The sequence below is a fragment of the Cydia splendana genome, chromosome 3 (genome assembly GCF_910591565.1).
Source record: "Cydia splendana chromosome 3, ilCydSple1.2, whole genome shotgun sequence".
Taxonomy (NCBI): Eukaryota; Metazoa; Arthropoda; class Insecta; order Lepidoptera; family Tortricidae; genus Cydia; species Cydia splendana.
The window spans coordinates 21,227,312-21,242,623 of record NC_085962.1 but is presented as its reverse complement, the minus strand read 5'-3'; the positions used below and the strand labels follow the sequence as shown (position 1 = coordinate 21,242,623).

General features: G+C 39.8%; 1 protein-coding gene across 1 annotated transcript in view; it reads right to left on the bottom strand.

Annotated features, from left to right (window-relative positions):
* Positions 1-1,538: 1,538 nt before the first annotated feature.
* Positions 1,539-15,312, bottom strand: part of LOC134806744 (uncharacterized) — a 33,980-nt gene continuing 20,206 nt past the window's right edge. The window contains exons 2-4 of the mRNA XM_063780065.1: positions 4,772-4,909; positions 4,123-4,233; positions 1,539-1,711 (exon numbers count right to left, since the gene is read on the bottom strand). Of these exons, the coding sequence (XP_063636135.1) occupies positions 1,539-1,711; positions 4,123-4,233; positions 4,772-4,909 (422 nt within the window). The remainder of the gene's footprint in view (positions 1,712-4,122; positions 4,234-4,771; positions 4,910-15,312) is intronic.

The window sequence follows — 15,312 nt, the reverse complement described above, 5'->3', positions numbered from 1 at the left end:
CCACCACGATGGCGCCGCCGAGGGCAGCAGTGTCGCCGTGATGATAAGTGCTACGAGCCAGCCATCGGCCCGGCGCCTATCGAGCTGGCCGCCACGACGGCGCCTCTCACCTCACGCACCTGAGCCTGGCTACGGTGGCCGACGCACCAGTGCCTCCCGAGCTGGCCGCCACAATGGCGCCTCTCGCATCACGCACCGACGCCTTCCAAGCCGGCGGCGGCGGCCGCCACAACGGCGCCGCCCGCCACGATGGCACCACCGCCTTGCGCACTTGCGCCTCGATCTGGCCGCCACGATGGCGCCTCTCGCCTCACACCAGTGCCTCCCGAGCCAGGCGGCGGCCGCCTCACGCACCGGTGCCTCCCGAGCTGGCCGCTACGATGGCGCGTCTCGCCTCACGCACCGGCGCCTCCCGAACCGGCGGCGGGGCCCGCCTTACGCGACAGCGCCTCTAGAGCGGGCCGCCACGACGGGTCCTCGCCTCACGCACCAGCGCCTCCCGAACCAGTGGCGGCCGCCATGATAACGCCGCCCGGCCTCACGCACCGGTGCCTCCCGAGCCGGCCGCCACGATGGCGCCTCTAGCTTCACGCACCGGCGCCTCCTGAGCGGCGGCGGTTGCCATGATGGCACCGACAATCACGTCGATGCTGCCCACCAAGCTGCGCTGGGCGCCACAGTATCAGTTTTGTCCTGTCCACATGGTCCCATTGAGGTACGCAGGCGCCTATAGCTATGGTGCCACAGCACGAACAGACCGCTAAGCTCTTGTTTTCGGTTAAGGAATCCTCCGGCGACGGCAGAAAAGGTCGTAAGGAGCTTCGTCCTGCGTGGCTCGACTGCCCGGAGTTGAAAGCGGTAAGATATGTCGATACTCAGAGGAAAATACGTCGCGTTCCCGGGCTTCATAAAGGTGCTGATCGACGAGGAGCCGTGCCGCTTCGAGGTTCCTACGACTTCTCGAGGCCATGGAGTGATCCAACCGGAGAACATCTAGCGACAAGGCCCTGTGGGACCGCTCAAAACCGAGGTGAAAGGCATCGAAAAGGTCTGCAGACTTCACAAAATTATCTTTGCTTGCCCGCGCTCTCCAGCTTAAGTTCCGTCTTACAAAGTCCTTCTCGTGCGCCAAGCCCATAATAAACAAAATGGGATAAATAAACCCGCTGCGCCTGAACAAGCTTGAGTTTCCGGTGCTAAGAGAAAGGGGCCAGGAGGACTCCAACAGTTTACATCTGTCTGTCTTCGACTTTATCGAAACAGTTTTGTTACGCAAGCGCCAAAATTGATTTTAGACTTGATTTCATTAGTTCGATTTCCTTAAAAGCATGCGACCATACCCCTATACTAGCTCGATATAGGGTGTTTTTTCGGATAAAGCGAATTAGACTATCACGCTCCTAGACATCACGTGGGACACGCGGCACAACACCCCGATTGAAAGTTTTATTTTTCGCGACATACAGGCCTGCCTTGCTGCCGAGTTTCTCGCAGAAATGAGACTCAACGCCTCCGGTTCAATCTCAAACTCGCAAACTTTAGTTCATGGAGGAAGGTGACACCTTCGCAGTCCTCAGCAACACGAAGCCTCGCGCCACTTCCTCCCTCATCTTATGCAAGCAGTCCGTTACAATCTCCAATATTGGTAGACAATGTACGAGGTAAGACCCTTTCAGTGAAGAGTAACCGTTAACGGGCCACATCTGCAGCGCTGACGACAGAAGTGTAAACATACAACCGCACCACTACAGTATACATAAAACGACGGCGACACTACATCCCCTCCGTTACCACGGCTGTCGCAAAAACTGCTGATGCCAGCAGATCGTCTACAGGTCGCGCTGGTTCCTTGCTACTTACCAGGTCGGTACAACCCCCGAGGGCGACGGTTTATCAAGAAGTCACTGCGCGCCCTAGTGGCAGCTACGCCCAGAAGCCGCCGAGACTATCTTCGCCTGATAGGCGCCTTGTTGGCCAGCCTCCGCTTTCGAGAGTCTTCGCACTATGTCACGGTATTTCTTAACATACTCTGAACTGCTACCACGTCGCGTCTGGCAGCTGCCGGTGATACGAGTTGGTATGGATGTCTCCACCTCCCAGCCTAATCTGTTTACTGTGACGGCGTGATAAGGAGAGCCTTCACGCAGCTGTGGTAAGCTTGCAATTTACTGGCGGTCCTGTGAACACAGCATCAGACCGCCCTCTCTTACGAGTCAACGACCTTAAGAATGAGGCGTAGCTCCTGTCAGATAGGACGCTCCAACACCGAGCTGGCGAGATCAGGAGTGACGTCCGCTGTGATGTACCTACTGGCGTGACTGGCGCATGCATGCAACATGCCAAGGGCTAACGCTACGTAGCGAACGAGACGCAACTGTCACTGTCTCACTAATATGGAGGAACCTGGTATTCCCGGTTCCGGTACTATGTTTGTATTGAAAACCAGTAACGGGAGCACTCCCTAGATCGTCCCCTTGTCTAGGCCGCCTGTACGCCCACAATGTAGAAATGGTCTTCATGGTGCATCAAAAATAAGATCGACTGCCAGGTACCTCTTATAACCAGTGAAGTAGCGAGCTATCTCAGACATCTATTTCTATTGTCCATGTTAGCTTTCAGAATGATACTTGTTCATAAGCCTGTAACAAGTGCTGTATGTGAACCACTATCGGACAAATCTACTTGCCCTAATTTGAATAGCCCTACAACGTTAGGTACGTTAGAAGAAGTACGATAGAAGAGCTGCCGCACATTTGCTGTTAGCATCAGACCGCAGGGTCAATGACCTTAGTCTACTACACTGTAGCCCGGGTAATTGCATAGTTAATTTTCACGCTATTATTTTGTGTCCGAAATTCGGCTCTAAACCAGATAACGTGTCTTACCGACTTGACACTTAGAAGCTCCGGAATAATGTATAGACCCAGTAAGTAGGTAGTCTGGGTACGTCAGCTTGCGAGAATTACACAAATGTTAGGGGACACTGCGCTTATTTATTTCAGCCACAGTCTCATCTAAGCCGGCCTCGCCTACGATTGCTTTCGATCCACGATGTACTCAATAACTATATTGGCTAGAAAACTATCCACTTAGCGATATTTTGGCTTAAGTTAATTGGGATCATGACTCGCCGAGATTCTGCGGTTCGGATGCGATTTCGAATGAGAAATCTCTCAAACCAGTTTAACGTCAGATTCGAACCTGGGATTACAATTTAAATTCTCAATTTCCTGTAATGCATCATTATAACGAGTCACTGTGATTTCATGGGTTGCAATATGGCGTATATATTTATTCTTTCTCTGAGTTCTATGACAGTAGGTGTAGCCCTAACGCTTGCGCGCCCGCTGACTCGCCACCAGGAGATAATAAACAGGTCTCAATGAAGATATCCGACGTGGAACGGAACACATAATATAAAAATTTTACCTTCCAATAAAATTGGTATTATGTTTCCTTCCACGTCGGATATCTGAGTAATGCCTTCCTGGCAGGCTACTAGGCTACTTTTATGCCGACGGTACTTCTCCTCAACAATGACATGGTGGCGGCAAGCAGCGTGAAGCGAGCAATGGTTGGCAGGGAGGAAGCGGAACTACGTCACGGCGTGGGGCGGAGCGACTACATAGACGCTAGCGGCATCTATCGGTCAACGATCGCGTTGCTCTCTCAATGAAGATATCCGACGTGGAAGGAAACATAATACCAATTTTATTGGAAGGTAAAATTTTTATATTATACTAACACACTGTGTATGCGAAGAACTTTATACCTTATTGACGTTCAGTTTTATAAACGACTAGCGAGCCGCCCCGGCTTCGCACAAATTATACACCTAAACCTTCCTCAAGAATCACTCTATTGATAGGTAAATCCGTTTAGTAGTTTTTGAGTTTATCGCGAACATACAAACACACAAACAGACACGCGGCGGGCGACTTTTATAAGGTGTAGGTGTGTATACTATATAACAACCAAATAAAATCCTGTCAAAAGTCACATACAAAAGTTTTACATTTTTATAATATTGTGTTATTACGAAACCCTTGCCGATATACATGTTGGCTGGCTGATGTTGATATTTTGTACAGCCTGTAATTACGAGTAACTCGTAATGAATACTCGTACCGTTATCAATTCGGTGTCTCGCGTTGTTGTCGTGAGCAAAGTCCTCGGAGCGGCGCCCTCGCCTCGACAGCGTCCCGCTGGCATCCGCCGCGAACAGCTCTTCACCTGCGCCAATATTCACATGCCTTATTCATCACTTTTACATGATTTTTCTTCATACTAAAACGATGCATTAAGCAGACAAGTGTATACGTAGCAGCTTGATGGTAAACGGACACTGTCTCATATTGACGCTTGCAACTCTAAAAATGTTACAAGCGCTTGGTACCTACAAAACCTATAAATTTTATGCCAAAAATTCCTTACATGATTATGCAAAAGAGCTGATACACTTCAAACAGCTGGATCGATTTTTATCAAACATAGCTAAGAAAAGCATAAATAAATACCCACATTGAAATCGGTCCATCCGTTTGAGAGTTGCGATGCCACAGACAGGCATTGAAGTCAAACATATAACACCCCTCTATTTTGCGTTTGACGCTAGTTTCAATTGGCATAGGATTATTCATATTTTCAGGATCGTCGACTGGTATATTCTACTGTTATATCATAAATACAATAAGCAAATATAACTTAGAAACATCCAGTCCTAAGTAAACAGTTCCATTAAAATTCAAGTACGCATACTAATAGGAGTTACCTTTGGAGTTCCTGTTCCTCCGGCAGAATCTCCGGGCGGTGCTCTCGAGCGGGAACGGCGAGGCTTGCCGCTGCGGGCTGCTGACGTAGCGCGGCGGCTCCTCGCCACACTCCGACCCGTAAATACGACGCTGCTCATCTGTCAAACATTATGTGTGTTTCAGTATGTTTAAGTATGTGTCTACATATCTTTCCTTTTCTTCGTGTGCTACGTTGGGGTGTTAAATAATAATTTTAATTTTTCTTCTTCTTTCAACATCATTCAAGAGCATTGACGTATTATATCTATGGACTGGCCTTACGGGCACTAAAAATGGTACTAGTTCAGCGGTGTGACTTACCAATTCGAGCCAATCGCGCAGCCTAACGCAGCTAGTTGCGACCAATCGCGCGCGTGATGCGAACTCATCAACCAATCGCGTGCGTGATGTGAACTCATCAACCAATCGCATTGTAGCGGTGTCACACCGCTGTACTGGCCCTATTCTTATTGCCCGTAAGGCCAGTCCTGAGATTATATACGTCAATGTTCAAGAGGCAATAATATGCCAGAATAGGCATGTTTAGGGGTCTACAATACATCAATTTAATATCTGCTGTTCTTGGTAAACATTAAAGTTGCCCAAAATAAAATAAGTAGCTGATTATTCAGACACACTAAACTTGATGTGATGTGAAACTTTGAAACTGTATAATTCAATTCGTTGTCAGCACATCAGAGACTCATTTGCACCATTTCAAAACAAAGAGAAACAATGTTATTTATTAGAGCCGTGTGTCTGGTGGAAAATTTTCATCATTCCGCACAAGTAGGCCTGTATTAGGTGGGTACAAAAGTTTCGAGTGAAAGTTAGAAATATATGAGGCGGTTTGTTTGGGGTAATTGTAAACAATAACAAACGAATGTAGACGGGAGCGGAGTTGAGCGCCGAGGCAAGTTCCCTGCCGCGGGCGCCGCGCCGCGACCGCCCCACTACTTCCACAAACAAACCGAACAAGCGAAAGCGATTCACACAAACCCCGACTTTACTTCAGTAAATATTTTTCTAGGCAAAATTTAAGGCTGCTATTATATTTAGGAGACATTGTTCCTTTCTTTGTTTAGTACTGCCTAAACTGCCTTACACTGAAGTTCGTATTATACAGCACAGTAATCAAAGCAAGTAGCTATTGATTTTGTAGGTGGGCCTTTGCGTTTGAGTACCTACCTATTAACCCTTTATAAGACCCCAGTTATACAGATATGCTACGTGAAAGTTAAAAACACTACCATGTTTGTAATGCACTGGGGAACACATCTACGGCAAAAAGAAAACGAAATCATTAAGAAAAACATGTGGTCAATATATGCACTCAGGCTGTTAGTGCACTTGAGTTTTCAGATGATCTGTTTCCAACACCTGATTCAATTCATTGATATTTACATAACAAACATAAGGTGCTCTGTACAGACTGGCGTTTAATTGACTACATACGGTAAATCGAACATTATTGTGTATCTTGTAGTGGGTAGGATTAATATACGAATATCACTGAAAAAATTATAACCTGTGGCCCGTTTCACGATACAATTTACAAATACCATGCAAAAAGTTCTAATTACAATACTTATCGATATAGCATGGAACCTTTTATAATTTTATTAATCTTAAGTGGCAAATGATACACTTTCCTGGCACTACAAACAACGTAGTACAGTTATTGTAATTCACGATGGAGAGTGGATTTATCAAAATTAGACCTTGTCATCATACCAATAAGAGTCTCGCCACTCGCCATCGTGAATTGCAAGAGCTATAATTCAAATTATTAGATACAGCGACGTGTATATTTTTAATAGTGTAATGGAAACAAAGACGATAGCTTGCTTCCCTTGACAGGCATAGTGCATAAATTGACCACATACTATAGATTAATTATTTACACTAAAATTAAATACTGACCGAAAAATTATGAATGAGGAAAGAAAGCCTGATATATTCGATATATAATACCATTATAGTTAAATAAAAAAGAGGATGTTCTTCTCCGTAAATGTTTATTAACTAAGTGGTTTCCAAATCGTCTCTGCCTTATAAAGGGTTAAGGTTTCTCAAACCAAAATTCTAAAATGTATTCTGTAAGTAGGCCACAAGCCCTCTTTCACAAGTCAATACAACATTTACAGTGATACGAAACATTTATAGCAACATTTATACATAAATACAACAGCCAATAGCTGGGTAAATATTACATTCCCAGCGCGCATAAGTTGTTCGCCGAAGCATCTGGTTGAAGTAACTGGTGACCGAAGAGCTGACGGCTACCTCGCACAACGTATTAGCATTGCGATACAGCGAGGAAATGCCGCCAGCATCCTTGGTACAATGCCGCAGGGGCCTATTTTAGATTTAAGCTAGTTATTAATTTCGTTTAGTAGTACCACTGTATATATCGGGTGGAACAGAACGAAGGACTTTTACGCAAACGGGGAATTGTTTAGGCTACGTACTTTATTTTTCACTTATTAATCACGTTAATATTTCTAACCGTTTTAGAGATACAGTTTGTTAAACATTAGTGCAAAAATCTGTATGTTACAACCCTAGCAAGTAGATCCTATTGTATGACATGACATGCGTCAATTTAAAATGTAAATATCTTTGTAGGGTTGTCACTGATATAATATAAAAATATTTCATTTTAGTGATTTTATTTTACTTGTTACTTCAGCTTTACGATTATAATAACTCGATTGTAGATCACTTGGATAACGTTATCTTTTCAGCTCAGTCTCTAGAAATGTTCCACCCTGTATATTGTATGTAAATAAATGATTTAATTTACATTATAATAATCTTAAAATAAATAATTACCGTAATATGGGGTGAGTAGGGATTACGAGGGCAGTTGGGTTATGAATGGGGTGAGGAGGGATGACAGAGGGGTGAGTTGGTTTTTACAGGCTACTGCTACGTAAATTATATATTCTTATAACAAATCAAGCTATTATAATGTTCATAATCCCAAAGTGTCGATCAAATAATTTTCAAAACTCACCTTAGTAGGAAATCCCTCCTCACCCCAACTACGGGGTGAGCTGGGATTGCCTACTATTATGTGTTTATCGTTGAAACTATGAAATGAAACAACAAATTATCATTGACAAACTAAAATTCATACATCCGGAACACTTTTTTTTGTATATAAATCAATGTGCCACATATAAAAATAAACTTTTATCCAGGTATGAACTTCGATTTCATCCCTACTCACCCCATTTTACGGTACTACAATATAACAAAGATGTATAGTCTCTAATGAAACATTAAATTTCTACATGTAAAAGGTCGCCAATTTCAGATAAGAGTACAACTCCTCCAATTCGTATTAGTATTAGTAAATACTAATACGAATTATTAGTAAATACTAATACGAATTATTAGTAAATACTAATACGAATTGGAGGAGTTAGGGCTCGCCAATCCGATTAGACTTGGTGAATGATATAAATTTCTTTATAAATTTGATAACGAAAAAAAACTAGTAACAGTAACAACACGCCCCAAGGGTAACGGGGTATGCATAAAACTGTTAAAAGTTCTCGAGTAACGACCGAGTGAAATATGAATTTAGAAAAACCCCGACCAGATTGAGAAGTTTCGCGATACTTTACAAATTGTTCGCAATGTTATTATGGTTTCGGAAAACGTGAATAAATTCAAAATGGAGGGCGGACCGGGAAGCCACGGCGCGCATGGTTTATTGTATCCGTGTTTAAAAAGAAAAGTTTACAATGAAACGTCATAGAATATTTATGGAGACGTTAAAATTAAGAGATAAGTGTGCAGTTAAAAGAAAAAAAAAAGGGAGTACGATGTTTTTTGTTCACATTATTTTTAAATCGTGCTCAAGTATAATCGGGAGGCTAAAACGAACTTACATTTTGATATCAAAATGATGTCATTTTGTTATTCATGTTTCATTCATACATGTATACGACATACTCCAGCGGAGACGCATATTATGATAACAAAAGGATTAAAACATAAGCTCGAATTGGCCTATAGGCTTCATTTAAACGCTAAGGTTATGTTAATAGTACATTACGAATATTACGATACAAGGTCGAAGAAGTAGAAAATTCGCAACGAGTGGCGAAAAATTCAAACACGACCGTAACTACATACGTGCTTATGTCGATGGCAGGGCCATATCTATCTATCTAACTAATACCTTTAAACGAGCAATTCTTGTATATTTATTTATACAGGGTGGAACATGAGGAAACCGAATAATTTTAACAGCGTATTCCTGACCATATTTAGAGACGAAAATGTCCTATATTTTTTTTATAAATTCGCCTAGTTTCAGAGTTATTACCAATTAAAAAAAAATATAGTTACATAGTGCAAAATGCCCTTTTAATGGCGATGTTGCTACTATGGGACGTAGTCTAAATATCCTTATTGATAGATGTCAAAAAATGACAAGTAACACTTTGCAAAAACTAGGTTTTACGAAAAAAAAGTAAAAATCCATTTTAAGTGAAAAGTTTATTTTTATTTTGCCATTGCACATTTATTACGTACAAAAAGTATTGTTACACGATATAAAGTAAATATTTATTTGTTATTACTTATATAAATAAAACGTTATAAAATACGATATTTCACTAAAAAACTTTTTTATTATATGGCTGAATTGAACTATCATTGCCACGTTGGCGTTTGTCTTTAACAGAAAAATATAAAAATTAAAAAGTAAAACCGGCGCCCGCCATTTTCACTTGAAATTTAGTTGTATCAAAAAATTATCTTAAATTGCAACTGTAAGAGTGTTTATGTATTAAATGAGTTATTGTGATTAATTTAGGCAATGTAAATCAACGCTGAACGTAGTTTATAGTGCTGAATAATAGATACTATACAATATCATTCAAGTTCAAGGGAAAATTCGAAAATGTAAGTGTAATACTCATGTTACCAATATTTGTTTTATTGTGATTTTTTCGCAAATGTGAAAGTTTTATTGTTTACTTGTCCCGTGTCTTTTATTCGCCTACGGCTCATAAAAGACATATCGGGAATCGTAAATAATAACATACTTTTCACACTTGCATTGAAATGTACTATTTAGGATTAAAAGGTAACAATGAATGAAAGTTAAGCTAGCCGGCTAGCCTGAGGCTGGTATTTGAGTTAAGTTGTAATTTACTCAACGATTCTGCAAATTCAATTTACATTAAGGAAGGTCCGTTTACAATATTAATAACAAACTTAGAATAAAAAGTAACCTAAAATTAAAACTAAGGAAATAGTTTCCGAAAACAGTATTTTCGGCTACGTCAGCCATCTTCGGGCGCACGAGCGCCGAGCAAAAACTAGGAGTCGAAGTGGTTGCCATGGCCGAAATCGGCCAGAAGGATAAGAATCCACGTGCTGCCCTGAATTAGAAGTACTTATTTCAATAAGCTTCTGAGGAAAAAAAGTTTCCACGAGACATCATAAAAAATTACTTGTGCTTATATTAAATCATTTAAAAAAATCCAATAATGAAACAGAAATTGTAGCAACATAAAATATTTATTCAATTTCAAAACAACGCTCTCTTAGTAGAATAAATCCTCTAAATCTAATGAATATCTACTAGCATTGCGAACCAGAATACAGTTTACAACTTAGTTAATTTCTCAACGTCATATTTAACTTGTGCGTCTTTCTAACTGAAACTTTATTACGCAGATGGAAGGGTTGCTATTGCAATTTCATGATTGAGTCAAATACGAGATCGGGAAAGTAACTGGTCAATTTACAGCCGGCATTTACAGGTAGACAATAAATACGAGTGGATGAAGCAACTGTTGTTTCGTTAGATATGCGCCGGGTTTATTGAGACGGCCCACCCGCTTCCTGCCACTTAAATATGAGAAATGATAGCGGGAATAGAATCAATTGTACACCAAATTAATGTTGTGCAAACGAATTTACAAGGGAAATACGGATTAATATTTAATCAATATTCATTTGATATTCATTATCGCCTCGTAAGATAAGTATATTATGTATAATTTTTACTTTAGATAAGGAAAAAAGAGAAAACTATCTGAATCTATTCACATGATTTTCATGGTAGATATAAAACGGACGATAATACTTTCAATACAGCAGACTAAGCGGATTAAATTTTCTTTCATAAGATTTTTCTCCGATTTTATTTCTCAGACTTCAAACGCTATACAACTTATCTGTTAACCTTGCAAATACGAGTATGTACTTACTAACAAACGTAGGCAATAGTGTTACCTTTGTAATATATCATATGAATTATTTACGAAATAACCTGAAAAGACTTATAAACTGAAATAGATGTCATATATTAAAGAAAAAGTAAAGTAACCCTCCGGCCTCCAGTGCTGAAGGCCGGATTCGAACCGGCGCTCTTAGCGATCGCAGCTAAACTCAAAGACGCCAGTTTGAATCCGGCCTTCACCACTGAAGGACTTCGTCACTTTTTCTTTAATAGGTACACAAATGACAAACATCTATTTCAGTATGTAATGTTTATATAGTAGTGTGACTACTTAAAAAAAACGGGTTGCACTCTGGGAGTGCCGACAGAAGTGAAAACTCAATGACTAGACCAAAATGTCTGCAGCACTATGTATAATTGACCCATCCTCCATTCTATTGAAAAACTTTAGTTCCGAAATTGCTGGCCAGTGAGCTTACATTTGTAGCGTTAATTGTTTAAAATTCGAATAGAAATTGTAAAGTTACCTTGCAGACCTCGCATCTAAATATATTTGGTCATGATATTTTGAGTTTTATTAACCAGTACTAGAGTTCACTTTTATTAGCTTTCACTATTAGATTTCATCAAGATGTAGCTTTATTGAATTATATTGGAGTGATATAAAGTTAGAATGTAACTGTGAGATCCTCGTATTTCAGCCCGTACAAGATTAGAACATTGAGCTTTATTGCTTAATATAAAAGTCCAGTTTTAAATAATTTACCTGATTATGATACGTTATGACTAAAGTTCTTTGGTGAATAACATCGTCCGTCACACATAACATAAAGTCACGCAAGCGCCCTGTGCCGCCTACATGAAACAGCGGGCTCAGGCATACATTTTCGCCGTGCGGTACAAAGAGAGGAGAGACGCCTTACGCGTTACGCCTTACGCTGTCTCGAGTTTATCATTTTTTCCCCACCTAAAAAAGTGCTCAGCGCCGCTAAAGAAGTTTTCACTTCAAAAACATAAACAGAAATATTTGATAAAAATAATTTGATTTGTTCCCAAAAAAACTGATGATTTCTATGGAATTCTTGCATGTTAGTTTGTAGTTTTTGAGAGGATCGTGACGTGAGTTCTAATGATTTTGGCTTAGGCAAATTTGTACTGTAATTTATCTCATGAAATAAAATACTGCCGTATTCGAACTTCAGGATATTCACAAGAGACGACACGTACTAGATCCATTCTAGATAAGTTATAGTTTAGATATCAACTAGTTCTCTTTTGCAGCGCAATTCGGGCAACCAATGTCACTTTTACGTTAGATAGAGTAAGATATATATTAGATGTGAATTGGATCTCTAAGTCATATCCTGTGGAAATCGTTCAACAGTATCTCCAGAATCGCGCAAATGTCAAATTTGACAGGTTAGATCTTAAACATATCGTTATCGTATCTTGGTGATGTCTAAAAGATGTCTAATAGATGTCTATTTCAAAATCCGAATCGGGCCCATAATCTAATCTATTATCTACATACATCGGAATTGACAGAGCGCTAGCTGCCGTAAGACGTCTACGTCTAAGCCACTGAAGATTAAATGGTAATATTTAAACGACGGGAATAAACACATTCTGCTTTACCTAAGGAAAAACCGGTTTATTATGAAACCGTTCCTATGCGAATTCTTTAAAATTAGATTAAATTATTTTACTATACTCGTATACATATACAAGCCTGAACAACAACTACATAAAGTATGTTGGACGTTGGTTGTCTATGCGGTGAGCCGGTGACCCGCATAAGGTATGTAAAGGTATGTATTAGGAATGGGTTTGGGTATATATATCAGTCACGCCGATAAAGTGGTAAGACTAGCTAGGTGGCTCTGTAAGCTCCACCATAAAAGAATCTGAACCGATGGAAAATTCCATATAAGTATATGTAATTATTGAAAAAGTTCAAGAAAATCGGTTGACAAAAGCAACTTCTAGAGGAGAATAGCAATTGAGTACTCAGCAAATAACAAAATAAATCATTTTTCACCACACCGGCTCGTAAAGGCTTTTTTTTTGTTCAAAAACTGACGAGAAAGTTGCATTTTATCCACAAGCGTGGCAAAGTAATTTGATGCAAGTTTTGAATTGTTTCATTGTGTTGGCTGGTAGAATTGAATTTTAAGTGGTGATTTTGAATGATTAATATTTAATAATGTTCATTTCAATTTGATTTGTAACTTTTTACCTACAGTTAGTATTTTACTCGAATTGGTGTGATGAAAAATGTTGTGTTTTATTTGGGAGCAAAGTTTGCCTTGAACCCCTCGCAACGCTCAATTGCACTTTTCCATACATGTCATACATTTAAGTCATTTGCAATAGAGGTGACGCCCAAGTAGCACAGATAGCTCTATAACTACTCACTTTTAGTTCTATCTAACGCTCTGTGCGTATTAAGACACTTATAAGAGCATACTCGTGGTCCTACAGCTGTATAATAGATCTCAGTGATATTTATATAGCTTAGGGCGGATTAAAAGCTGCATTACGGCTCTGAAAACTACCATTAATACGCAAAGAGTGATATAAAGGTATATTTGCTACGACCCTATACAGCTTTAAGGGTTATCAAATGCTTTAACCGTTATAAGGTCTGTTTAGTGGATAAAATTACGCCATGTGCTGTATAAGGAGGTAATTGTGGACTTTTATTACGTTGACTTATTAAGGGAGCACAAGTGAACTATTATGAAGCTAATAGACGTATAATGGAACACATGTGGCACATAATACAGCTTGTCGCTTAACATGTTTACCGCTAAGCAGCTTTTATTACACTGACTTTTAAGGGAGCACGAGTGAACTAATATGAAGCCAATAGACGTATATTGGAACACATGTGGCGCATAATACAGCTTATCGCAGAACGTGTTTACCGCTAAGCAGCTTTTATTACGCTGACTTTTTAAGGAAGCACGAATGAACTAATATGAAGCCAATAGACGTATAAATGGAACACATGGGGCGCATAATACAGCTTATAGCTGAACATGTTTACCGCTAAGCAGCTTTTATTATTCTGACATTTTGAGGAAGCACGAATGACCTCTTATGAAGCCAATAGACGTATAATGGAACACATGAGGCGCATAATACAGCTTATCGCTGAACATGTTTACCGCTAAAGCAGCTTTTATTTCGCTGACATATTATAAGGGAGAACGAGTGAACTATTATGAAACCAATAGACGTATAATCGAACACATGTGGCGCATAATACGGCTTAGCGCTGAACATGTTTACCGCTAAGCAGCCTATTATACTACCATTGGGACTGTCTGCATAGCGGCTGTTAAAACGTTCACAATATGCCTTTTAACTGTTTAGAGGTTCACTAGTGTATCGAAATAACGACTTGGACTTTATAGTGGTTCACTTAAGTATCTTTATCAGATATATAACAGTCGTATGCTGCATATAAGAATTTTAACGGTTCACGTTGCTTTTTAACATTGACCGCCATTTTATTGTATATAACCTACAAAATTGAAATAGCTTTTCCAACTTTTAAGGGTAACAATAAGGTTTTGTGCCTGAGTTCTTAACCTAAATCATTAGTTTAGTACTTCCTATAACGTATTATTAACTTTTTATCTCATAATTCTGTCCAAACCACTGAAATAGTTTTTACACATAGCTTATTTATATCATTCATTTAAATAAATACTGATTATTTTCGTGGCGCACTGAAATTTTCTTAGATAATGTATATATATAATGTCAATAAACTTGCATTCCCAAACATCTTTCTCGCATTAATATATAAAAGATCATGTACAAACATTTAACTAAACACTTTAACAAAATGACTTATGGTGTCGTTGCGCTTAACGTTTTTGCTTCAATATAAATATGTTCACCTCTGCGTTCGTCGTCACTATACTAAATATAATAGCTGATTTTTAAGGCAGAGGTGTAAAAGTATGTTATTAATTATCTTTTATTCAGCCCAACGTCAATCTTTCCCGGTATTAGGGCGCACATGTGACATATTAGCTGAATATAGGGTAACTGGTGGTCTCTTACCCAGTCAATATACACCTCTTATAACTCCTGTTACCCCTTATAATTCCGTTAAATTGCTGCTACAACGCTCTTAAGTAGCTATGTGAACTTAAGGCTGCCTAATTTGTGCCCATTTAAGAGTTATAAAAGCTGAAAAGACGCTTATACAGCTCTTATGCAGCTTTTATATTCCAGCTTCAAGCGTATTCGTACTTCATTATGCGGCTGCTATACAGCTAATCTGTGCTACTTGGG